This window comes from Pongo abelii, chromosome 4 (genome assembly GCF_028885655.2).
Source record: "Pongo abelii isolate AG06213 chromosome 4, NHGRI_mPonAbe1-v2.0_pri, whole genome shotgun sequence".
Classification (NCBI taxonomy): Eukaryota; Metazoa; Chordata; class Mammalia; order Primates; family Hominidae; genus Pongo; species Pongo abelii.
In genome coordinates this window covers 138,001,217-138,013,610 of record NC_071989.2, presented here as the reverse complement: position 1 = coordinate 138,013,610, position 12,394 = coordinate 138,001,217, and the positions used below count along the sequence as shown (strand labels likewise).

General features: G+C 35.1%; 1 protein-coding gene across 3 annotated transcripts in view; it reads right to left on the bottom strand.

Annotated features, from left to right (window-relative positions):
- The window catches only part of ADAMTS19 (ADAM metallopeptidase with thrombospondin type 1 motif 19), a 286,879-nt gene that overhangs the window by 88,244 nt on the left and 186,241 nt on the right, over positions 1-12,394 (bottom strand). For all 3 annotated transcript variants that reach the window (XM_054555896.2, XM_002815845.5, XM_054555897.2), the window contains 3 exons: positions 9,574-9,704; positions 8,505-8,677; positions 3,038-3,165 (listed from right to left, as the gene is read on the bottom strand). In XM_054555896.2, the coding sequence (XP_054411871.2) occupies positions 3,038-3,165; positions 8,505-8,677; positions 9,574-9,704 (432 nt within the window). The remainder of the gene's footprint in view (positions 1-3,037; positions 3,166-8,504; positions 8,678-9,573; positions 9,705-12,394) is intronic.

Genomic DNA, 12,394 nt, shown 5'->3' with positions numbered 1-12,394 from the left:
ACTGTCAGAAATAAATGGCAGTATTACACAATTCCTCCTAATCAAGAAGGATTTGGAACAGAGACTGATGATACATCCATTTGTAATAGGTTCCAATTATTTTAGAGGAAATTTTAAAATATTAAATACAACTGAAACAAAAACAGAATCTTTGTGACTGGTGCTGCTGGTGTTGGGGTGGGGGAAGCTAGCAGACTATTAAATGCAGCCGCAGGATGAATATGCTGGGAGCAAAAGTCACATTAAAACTGCACAATACAGCATTCCTTCCTTTTGTCAAGAGGGGCCTATCAGTGTCAAGAGGTAAAAAGTGTTAGCACAGAACTCTGATCAGCAAGTCAAAGCTTTTTCAGGGAGAAATAAAGAGAATGTCTAGATGAAAGAAGTAGCTACCACAGGAAATGAGCAGAACACAACCAAATATGTGAAGAAAACATTAGCAGAAGCCTGACCTGGGAGTCCTGGATTGAGAAGAAAAGTCTCTCCATGTTCAAATGGGGAAAAAGTTGAGGAGAGCTAGAGTACTTTTGAAATGATAGAAGTATCTTTATTGCTCTATCCCTGGTACCCAGATTGCCTCTTGGCAAATGGTGAGAAAACAGTAAATAATAGTTCAACTATTAAATACGTTGGTACTTAGTAGTTTCTTAGTTTTTCCCAATCCTTTAACTAGGATATTACAAGGTCTTAAATCTAAAGTAAAAGTAAGGAATAGACATATATACTACAGTTCAATAATCATATATTTTAAAAATAAAAGGTAAATAGTTTGTATTTTATAATTGGTAGTTTTAAGTATCCACACATATCAAAATATGCTCACATAAATCCAAAAGTTGAAGATGAACTACTTTGAAGAGGCAATGCTACGTGACTGGTAGCAAGTACCTGAGGTACCACTGGTGTGCAGGAGATACGCAAATAACATGATCATACAGGGTCCAGCCTTCCTTATCGTTTTCAGTAAGAGAAAATCACAGAACCAAAATGGGTGACCAGAGAAAGTTGTCTGCTTTCAATTGCCTTTCGTTCACTAAGTCTGGAATGCTACATTCAGTTTTGGTGCTACATATTTAGTGATAAAACACTCTATTCAAACCCCCAATTGTTAAGGGTTGTCAGAAAAACTAAAGAGGCATGTTTTCAATTTTATTGAAAGACTAAATGAAGCATTTTAATTAAAAAGCCGGAATCTTGAAGTGTTTTAATGCCATTATAAGTCACAATCCATTTCAAATAATTCTAATTTAATTATAATCATCAGGTCCACATAGCATTTGTGCAAAATCTTTGTTGTTGTTGCTGTAATTTTAATTTTTACCCAGGGACTCTGTAAAAAATTTGGCTTGTACAATACTGTTAAGTAAAAAGCATAGCAATTTAGGCTATTATATTTGACATACACAATTTAAGAAATCAATTCATTTAAGACATACAATAATCTAACAGATTTATATATAATGATGAGATGAAAGCTCTACTAGTACAGCATACAGTTCTGAAAACAAAATATGTATATGTAAAATATCTATAATTTTTAATGAAAAACTACATTTTGGTAATTGCCATATTCTGTTAAAGAATAAAATAAATTAATATGTAGTCAAAAGACTGCTTCTTATGCCAATGGTTTTACATGATTCTATGCTTTAAACCTTATAGCCTACTGGCAAAATATAGAATCTCAGAGCTGGGAAAGCATTTAAGTTTCCTGTTGTTTCCAGCTTCTTACCCAGAAGTACATACACTTCTATTGGATCATGGATGGATCCATTCATAGCTTGAAATTGTTTTCAATTTTTGGCATTTGTGTGCATGTATGTGTGTATGTGTGTGTTCAGTTGCGCATTTTTCTGAGGAAAAAAAATTCATCAAATTCTCAAAGGAGTGTATATAGCACAAAGTCAATGACCAATGGTCTACCAACTTTATTTTACAGATTACTTAATGCATGCAAATATATTTTAAGTGATTTGCCCAGTAACAGTTTCCTAAAGGCTGTCATGGATGCAGTGCCACTCCACTCAGCAGCCTCTTTCATTGCCAAAGGATTTATTTCTTTCCTGCTTCTGGAAGGTTTATCAGAAACTATCTAGACTAAGGAAACCTGCTTTCCCCAAGGTTGTAGCCACTTCCTGGGGCAGCTTGTATCCAAACAATAGTAGATGCTGAAAGTAAATGGCCTGATTTTCTCACCCAAAATGGTAACAACTCTCAAGCCCCATGCCAGTTTAAGCGCTTCCCCCGGGGTCAGCTAAGGTCTTGTGACTGCACCAGAGCCTGACTTCACCCTGTGCCCAAACCTGCCTCTTCCTTATCTCCACATAGATGTTGATCATGAAAACACTTGGCATTAAACTTTGTGTGTATTAATCTTCCAGGGAATGTCAACTTGAGACAGTGGCAGAACCATGACTAGCAACTGCTCACTTCTACACTTTGATCTCTCCACTATGCTCTTCATAATCACTTTAACAGGAATTCTATTTTTTCTAAACATAGATGAAAAGCACATACGTGCATATAAATGGAAATTTTTTAAAAGAAAGAGAAAAGCAAATAAAATGTTTATTATAAGAAAGTTGAATATGCATTTAAAAATCATCTGATTCAAGTATATTGATGATACTTGAATATGAGTTATAAGGTCAATTTTATTGATTTTTGACTCATGGCTCAGTCTTAGACACAAAGCATGGAGAACTAGAGTGCTTGAATTTTTGTTCTGAAATATTTTGACATAAAATGTCCGAAGTGCTCCAATTTTAAACCTGTAATATATATATTATGCAATCAAAATCTCAGATTCTTTCAGTTAGTAATAGATTTTATGGAGTACCAAGTCAAACCTATTATTACACAGATGGAAAAATGAGGTTTCATAGTAAATCAGACTTGCTCAAGGTCACAGTCAAGGCAGGACTATAGCAACATCTTTTGAATCTAAGTCCAAAGCTTTCAACCATGCTGTGAAGTTGTTCAATGGTCCCACAATTTTCCTTCAACATATAAATTCTTTTTTTTTGGAATGTCTTACCTGGCACCTGCCATTTGCACAGATATCTAATCCCTGATAGCCACAAGAAGTTCCATCCATCACTTTTTCTGATAGAAGAATAGGCTGTTCTTTTCCAACAGGAGAGCAAAACAAGGCACATGGTTTTTCTACATACAGAGTAGATAAAAAGAAATAAGAAAAAGTTACTCCATAAATATTTTTATCTTAAGCTTCATTTTTAAGAATCATTATTGAGTAAAAAATATAATTCAATGCTAATTAAGTAATGTAATATTAGAGTAGATAACATTAGAAGATTTCTATGTGTAATAAATTAGGTGCCTGGAGATGTTCAATGAATATTAATCTTCTAAGAAATCTGGCTTCAAATTACCTTAAAATGTATCATTTGTTATTTTATGGCACAACATATCTAGCACACACAATCCAGACCTCCTCCCTGAATAATATTTGCACACCCCAATTTTATGCTCATATTTTTTTTGAAATGATATCCTCTTCATGTTTAGTAGACACCAGGATTCTACCTGTCTTTAAGTCCTGGTTAAGATTTACTTCATGCTTGAATTATTTATTGATGTCTTACTTCTAAATTTCAATGCGCTAGTATTTATTTCTATATAGTTGACATTTTCTAATTGAAAAAATGTCTAAAGGGAGAAAGAAGAGCCTCTAAGATGAGAATTCTCAAGAAATTTTCTGTTACTAGGATTGTAGTAACAATTGCATTTGTAAAAAACATTTCTGTTACTAGGATTGTTACTACAATGCAACAGAAATATTGTTTTGAAATGCAATACCATCCCATGAGAGCATCCATAGTTATGTGCAACTGCTGATGTGCTAGTGAGAACTCTGTCTCCTTCACCACTTATGCAGAAACCATGTCATTGTATACGATATCTAGGTTGAGAACTTTTATTCCAGGTAAGTAATTCCTAAGCAGCTGCCAGTCTTCTTTGTGCCTCTTTGAGCAATGAGACAGGATGTTTGGGGTTAAAACACTTGCCTTTTAGGCTCAGAAAGTGGCACGATATTTTTAAAGTGCTATGTCCATTTCTAAGCCTCCTACAGAGGAGCTGTAGTATTTGGTAACATTAGTAATACTATTACCCAAATCTGAAACCTCAGAGCAATTTCCATGCTACATTACTACTCTATTGGCTTGATGCCAGTCAGGTCCTTTACTGTTTATTAAGCGTATATAAATAGAATGGAAAAAAGTTTACAGTCTCTGACACTGATCTTCCCTTATGTCTTCAGTAAAGTTCCACGTATGCTGATGGGATTCTATAAATACCAAATAACAGCCAGAGGCATGGAACAGGGTATCACTTTGCAAAGAGAAGACAGACAGTTAAATGAGCCTTCAGAAGTGAACGTTTCAAACAGTTTTCACATGTGGCTTCTGCATACTGCTCTCAACAATTTTGGGGAGTTGGAACATGGCCTTTAATGTGCATGGTTTTGAAATTTTCCTTTAAGATGCCATTATAAGCCGCAATAAAGCATTTCAGTGTGCTCTCACACCTCAAAGTAGGTTATGTTTATTCAATGACTGCTTACTATGTCATATCTTTGAACTTAAAAACAGCTGCTATAATTGCAACACTTTAAAAGTGGTATACATAATGCTGTTTCTGGAGTTTTCATTGAAGAGAAGAGCAAACCAGATATATGAATAAATAATATTGAAAGGAGTTAGTCTCCTAGAAGATTCCATTCATATTCCAAGCAAAAATTCAGATAAAAATCTTTTTATTTCTCCTTTTAAGACATATTGCCAACACAGTCTGCTGACTTTAGCTGTAGAGATGACATAAACATTTGATATCACTCTTCATTTCTGGAGTATACCCTCAAGGCTGTGACATTGTAGTGATCCATGTAACATGCCATACTTGGCAGGCAGGCTCTTTCTTGATTTAAGAGACCAACTGTTTCCAAGATATGCATTAGACATGGATTTCAGCCAAATTTTGGCACACATAAAGTATGTGAAATACCTGAATGTTGAAGCCATGCATGTCTTTTCTCTAAAAATAAATGTTCACTGCTGCATTGCTACCCCACATTTAATTCTCCTAGGCAGGGATTCATGTATTATATAACAGATACAGCCACTTGTATTTTAAGGTGTCACATGTTTTTAAAAGAATTGTGCATTTCCATTTCTTCCATAGTGCTATAATACATGTAGGCTAGTGACTGTTGTATATTTTATTTGAAATACAGACTGATGAGTTTGATTGATACATGTTGCAAAATCATCACAAATGGTAACCTGCTGATTATACAAATAGCTATCGTGGATTATTTTGATGATATACATCACTGTGTAAGAGTCAGAAGTTCCTTTAATTGCGATTTCTAACAGCTTTAGTGTTTTAAATTCATGCCCATCCAACTCTGATTTTTTTTTTAATTTGGAGAACACCTATTTTCTATCTCTTATTTCACACATAAGTAAATGGGTTTCAAATAAACTTGACATTATTAACTGTCACAGCCAGTTGGAAGTAGAGACAGGATTAACACTCAAATAATCAGAAAATTTTCATGATGTGAACAGTCATCTTGATTATATTTTTACAATAAAAAGTTACTGGCTATGTATTCAAATTTATTTAACAAATATTCATTGGACACTTAATATACAATAGATGATACACTAGGGACAGACATTAGAGGGAATGCAGACACAATAAAATGTGCAATTACAGGTTGTGTGTGTGGTAATTGGAAGGGACACATAATTTGGAGGATCAGAGGGATTCTTTCTTCCTAGAGGAACTGACATACACTGAACCCAAAAATCAGTAGAAGTGTTCAAGGTAGATAAATAAAGAACAATGTCAAAGCTTGAGAAGGAAAGCCTATTACGTCAAAACCCAGCTGGTATAAAGGCCCAAAAATAAGACAGCAGATGTATCTAAGGGGTGGAATGGAAGTCAGCCTGGCCATACAGGATTCTATAAAAGAGAATGATGGAAATGAGGCAGGAGAAGTTAAAGGGGGCGGGCCACAGAAATATCCTTATAAATCAGGTGATCAAGTTTGTGCAACTGAAAAGCAAGTGTTACCTTCAACGATATGGGACACACTAAAGGGGATCAAATGGATATGAATAGGAAGGGTTATGATCATGAGCTTGGTCTTAAACCTGCAGATATCCAATTAGATATATCAACGAGGGAGTTGTACATACAAGTTTGGAGCTCAAATGGAAAATCTAGTTGAAGACGTAAACTCATGTATTATTTGCATATTTGAAGTCATGGGAATAGATAATTAATATCACCTAAAAAGAAAATGCACAGTGAAAACAAAATAGCGTTTGAAGTAGGCAGAAGGAGAACATACCAGAGATGTAGTAGGAGAGCCGGGTAGACGTTAACAACACAGAAACCAAGCAGGGCACACGAGTGTTCCAAGAACCATGGGGGTGGGCAGCCACCTTAATGTATTTAAGAGTCAACTAAGAAGAGGATAGGAAACTATTTATTAGGTTTCATTTCCATGAGACTCCTGGATGACATTAGAAAGACTTGCGTTGGTGGAATCCAGATTGAAGGGAAAAAAACAAAGGGCTGGGATACAGGCAGGTCTTTTGAGAAGGGTGGTTGTGAGGAGAGAAACATGTAGGTGCACCAGCTCAAGATAGCTATGATCTTGAGGGGAAGTTTTTATGTTTTAGTGGGAGAGTCTTAAATATGTTAAAAAATTAAATGTGAATGATCCAAAACAGAGAAGATTAACTATATGAGAGAAAGTGGGGGTAATCAATAAGATAGCTGAAAGGGGAAGATGGGGATGGCATCAAGGCCACAACTGGAGGGACTGGTCTTGGAAAGGAGGAATTAAAATTCTGCCATATAGCAGAAAGCAGATGAAGTATCCTAAGTTAGGCTAATGTGTCTTGATAGCAGAAAATAAGGAGGTAATCTGGTGGCTGCTATATTTCCCACCCCCACCATTAGTGGTGGAATAATCTGCCCCATTGTTTGGCTATTTCCATTAGTGCTTGTATGTAGGTGCTACTCTGAGAAAAGGGTTTCATCAGATGGGGGCACTGAAATGGACAGGCAATGGAGTTTAGGTTATTGAGAAGAGTGTAATTGGAATGATGGAAAGCAAAGTTCAAATTGACTAAGGGGAGAAAAGAGAGACTAGTGGCATCATAATCAATGAAATCAGATAATCTGTCACCACTTTTGGTAGCTGCAACTCAGCCCACACCCACAGCCCACTCACCATGGGCAAGTATTATCATTTTTTTTTCTTTGAGACAGGGTCTCACTCTGTCACCCAGGCTAGAGTAAAGTGGCACCATCTTGGCTCACTGTAACCTGTGCCTCCTGGGCTCGCCTCAGCCTCCTGAGTAGCTGGGACTACAGGCACATGCCACAACACCCAGCTAATTTTCTTTTCTGTATTTTTGGTAGAGACAGGGTTTTGCCATATTGCCCAGGCTGGTTACAAACTCTTGAGCTCAAGCAATCTGTTTGCCTTGGCCTCCCAAAATGGTGAGATTACAGGTGTGAGCCCCCTTGCTTGGCATATCATTCTTAACTAATAAGGCAGCATACAATTTTCTTAAAATTCTTATTTTGAAATAATTAAATATTTAGAATAACTTGCAGAAATAGTACAGAGAGTTCCCACATACCTTTCATTCAGTTTCTCCCCATGGTTATACCTGAGCAACTATAGAACTACAGCAAACCCAGGAAACTGGCATTGGTACCTGTGTGTGTATAGCTCTATGCCATTTTATCACATTTGTAGATTTGTGCAACCACTGCCGCAATCAAGGTCTGAAACTATTCATCAGCACAAAGATCTTCCTCATTCTACCCCTTTATAGTAATACCCATCCCTCTCCCCACCACCATCCCTAATCCCTGGCAACCACTAATTTATATGAATTTGTTTTCCATCTCTGTAATTTTATAATTTCAAGAATATTATCACATGAAATCATATAACATGGGACCTTTTGAGATTGGCATTTTTCACTCAGCATAATGCTCTGGGATCTATCAGGTTGTTGCATGTATTAATAGTTTGCTCCTCTTTAGTGCTGAGGAGTATTCCATCACTCAGGAGTATGATTTCTGTATTGTTAGTGTATGTTTAGTTATTTACAAAACTGTCAAACTGTATTTTCCAAAGTGGCTGCACGACTTTACAATCCCACCAAGCAATGCCTGAGAGATCCAGTTTCTCCTTATCCTCACCAGCAGTTAGTGTTGTCACTGCTATTTATTTTAGTTGTTCTAATAGGTATGGGGTAACAGCTCCTCATATTTTTAAAATATATTTTTGTCAGTGCTTGTGGTTATTGTATGTCCGCATAGGTAGAAAAAATTAAAGTTCAGAAATATTTTGAAGATAATATGTAAAATAATCTGACTATTGTAAAAACACTTGGCAAACCTAGAAATCTAGTTAACAAAGATGGTGGTGATCTGGTTGGTCATACCTTCATCCAGGACAGCTTGCCACTGAAGTACATGCTTTGGGGAGGAAGTTCTAACACTATAGGCCTGACATTGCCAGTCTCTGAATCCAGGCAAACCTGCAGGACAAGGTGGATTCTCACATATTCTGTATTGTTTTCTGGGACCATTACAATCCCTTGCTTCAGAACCTAGCCTAGAAAAGAAAGTACAAATAATTAATTTTCCTTTTTTTATGTTAACTACCCAGTTTTTAAATTAAAAGCCATTATATTAATAATATATAACCCCTTATATTTACTTTTGAAAACTTGGACACATTAAATGACAGTAGTAGCAAATTCATATATTTATTTCTTTAACTATATATATTATCTAATCCTTGATCAATATACCTTCCAAAATACGTGAGGAATAAAAGCCCATTTGCCATGAAAATGATACATTGGAGTAAAGGGCAGAAACTGAGGGGAAAATAGAAAGCCTTCAAATGCCCATTAAGAAATTTGGTTGTTAGAATTATTAAGGAGGTGTTTTTATATAAATTCATATAAATTCTTTAAAACTGCATGCGACCTCTACACCAATAGAGTTTAAAGCTCACAAGCTGGAATGACTTTCTCACACTTTCCCAGAATTCCTCTAGGAATAATGGGGTTGAACAAGCTGATCCCATAATAATTCCTGTCTGTACCTGCGCTTAGCATGTTTCTGTTTTTCGTTAGTCTTAGCTTTTGCTGTCATTAATTTTGTTCTCATTCTCTTTCTTATCATCCTTCTGCTCTTCTCCCAGTTCCTGTAAATGTTCACATAATTTTTCTAATACACATCTCCCTGTTTATTGAAAGATAATATTTTATAGATTTACTCAAGAAATAACCTTTTATAGCTTTCATTATTTATTCTTAGAAGGGTTGGTCTTTATTTTCTTCTTAAAGGCAGTTTTTATATAAAATAAATAATTTGAAGGACTTTTCCAACGTGAGTAGAGTTTGAGGAGCTTCTTTTGCTTTCCAACACGCTTTATCAGTAAAACCTTTGCATTCCAAAATTGAAGAAATGCCCTCCCCAAACCAGGAACTTTGAGTTTACCCAGGACATTTGCGCTCTCGACTGCTGATCCCAGCACTGCAGGTTCGGCTACAAGGACTCCACAGGCTCCACTCTCCGGCCAGATGTTCAGGTGCTGAGGTCCTGCTGGTACATTCTCCAGCCTTACACCACTATTCCAAAAGTTATGTCTTAGGTGAACAAATCAGGGCACAACTGAAAATCATTCGCTGGCCTATAATGTCACTGGAATTGCAATTAAATCAGGTCTACTAGAGCCACAAACACGGGGAATTAGGAAAGACCAAAAATAAGTTGGCACTTGTTTTTTGTCATAGTAATATAATTGCCCAGTTCTCACAGATACAGTCTTGTTGGGAAAGCAGTACACAAATATTTGTTACTATAGCCCTAAGAATTCAGTTCTTGTGATGGAGATAGGGTAAAGATTATGGGTAGGGAATCTGGGGTTGCACAACCAGGAAAGAAAATCCAATGCATTTAAGAAACAGATAATAATTTAAAAGGGACAAAAAAATCAGAGTAATATATAAGAATGGAAAGAAGAAATAAATGTCCTACGTCAAAGCAGACATTTTTAGCAAATTTAGTAATTTTCATATGAAATGTCAGTGACTCAGGGTACTTTTTTAACTTGTAATTTTTAAAAAGTACTGTTTGATTTTAGCACTTTCCTTTATGCTTGTTTTTTTTTTTTTCCTGAAAGAATTCCCATCAAGTTCAAACATTAACATTATAGAAAGTTGGTTTGAAAGACATGGGCAATTAGATGCTGAAATTCTGTCATTTCGTGCCAATTATTTTGTACTTTACTTGGTATCTATTAACTGGTAAAGATAACTGGAGTAAGAGAAAGAAGTGTAGTCATTCTCTTTTTTATTTTTATTTTATTTTTTCATTCACTGAAAACAAAAGCAATGAGAGAGATTGCTGATGGTCACCCAGGAATGGCTGCTAGAATTTGGGGGACAGGTTATTAAAATTTCTTCTCATTCCTGAAAATCAAATAGATGATGGTCATAGCAAACATGGTAAAAGTAACAAAATCATATTGAGAATAATAAGTAAGATTACAAGCATTTAGATTAGTGATTGTATAATGATGAGGTTGAGTAAGTTGACCCTCCTAGTCCTAAATGAACTTCTACACTTAATGGCAACACGATTTACAAAGGATTTTGAGGAAATTACAGAAATGCTCTGATTCTCAGCTTGCTCATTTCTAAAATGTGAATGATAATTATAGTTACCTAACAGTTTTTTAAGGAATTGAATGAAGCACTAAACACAATGTATAGCCCTTACTAAGGATTTAATAAGGGCTAACTATAATAATAATAGAGTTATAAGTATCATTATGTTAATTATTTTAGAAATATAAGCAAAATTCTGTTCATTCTGATATTTATTCATCTGTTTTTATAATTTACTTTGATAATATGTTTTTATTGCTATTTTTAGAAAAGAGAATTAAGACTATACCATATAGTTTTGTTTGGGCCCTGTTAGTGCTTTACTTTTCTAGGCAATAAAATAATTAGTCCCTGTAGATTTTCTCTAATAATGTCAACATTTAAATTCAGCCTCTTTTAGATTCAAAAAGTTTTTAATCTAAACTTGAAAAACAAAATAAAGATCAACAACTCAGAGAATATCAATATGCTAAGATTCTCATTAAATAAATTTGGATTTTGTACAAAGATGCGTTTAAAAATTGGAAAAGGAGAAAGAAAACATGTGAAAACTTCTACATTACTTACTTGTTTTAAGGACTTAAAAAAGTTATGCCATTCATGGAAAAAAAAAATTCAATGTGAAAGTTGTCAAACTTCAATTGGTCACATTGTTTTAGCCTACTTTAAGGGTGTTCATGTTTCCCAGAGTGCATATCATACCTCCTTGGCCATTTAGCAGCAAGCTGGCATTGAAAGACTGGGCTAGAGTTCATAACAGACTAAAATATTCTGGAAAGGACTGGGACCTAGATTTGTACATCATTTAAACTATAACACATCTGGCTGATGAAGAGAAATGGACACAGATATGCAAACCTATTTGCATATACAGATCAGTGAAATTTGAAGAAAGTACTACAGCATAATATTTAAAGTTTGTCACCTTGCAGATAACCAGAGGTCTGGATGAAGCTAGAGGGTACCTGCTTTTGTGTCTTCTATATGGTTCTGTGCTTCAACAATGAGGAAAGTGTTAAATGTTTTGTTTAAACTATTATACGATATGTTATATAAGATTATATGTAAAATAATCCTAATGATGCTTTCCATAAATATCATTAGGGATATTATGGAGAGCAGCATGATTTGTTTCATACAACATTTGCATTTTTTAGCCTCAAAAAAGAAGTTACATATTGTTGAAAACACTAAAAATTGTCTTATCTACTAATTCAGTCTGATTTATAAAAGTACTAAGGGATTATGTAATATAGACCACCTGGGGACAGTGCATGACCCAACACACTAATTATAGTTCTATACTCCTAAATTTTTATGTGGACATGTGTAGGAAGTTCATGAAAACACACATTTGAAAGGGGTCTGTGAAGATGTCAAAGGAGACTGATCAATCTCTGATCAAATCTTGTACGTATATTGTGGAAGAGAGAAGAGGAGGAAGGAAGGCAAAAAGCTGTGTACATATGCACATTGTGACTGTTAGGATATTACAGTCTTCATTGTTTCCAATAATAAATTATGATGGTAATTTCAAGATTCTCAATTTGGGAAAATAAATAACTAAAATATATTACATAGAATCCTTCCAAACAGTCTAAGGTTCTAGTAAATTGGTATTTAATGTCTCTTTCCCCTCTTTTCATTTC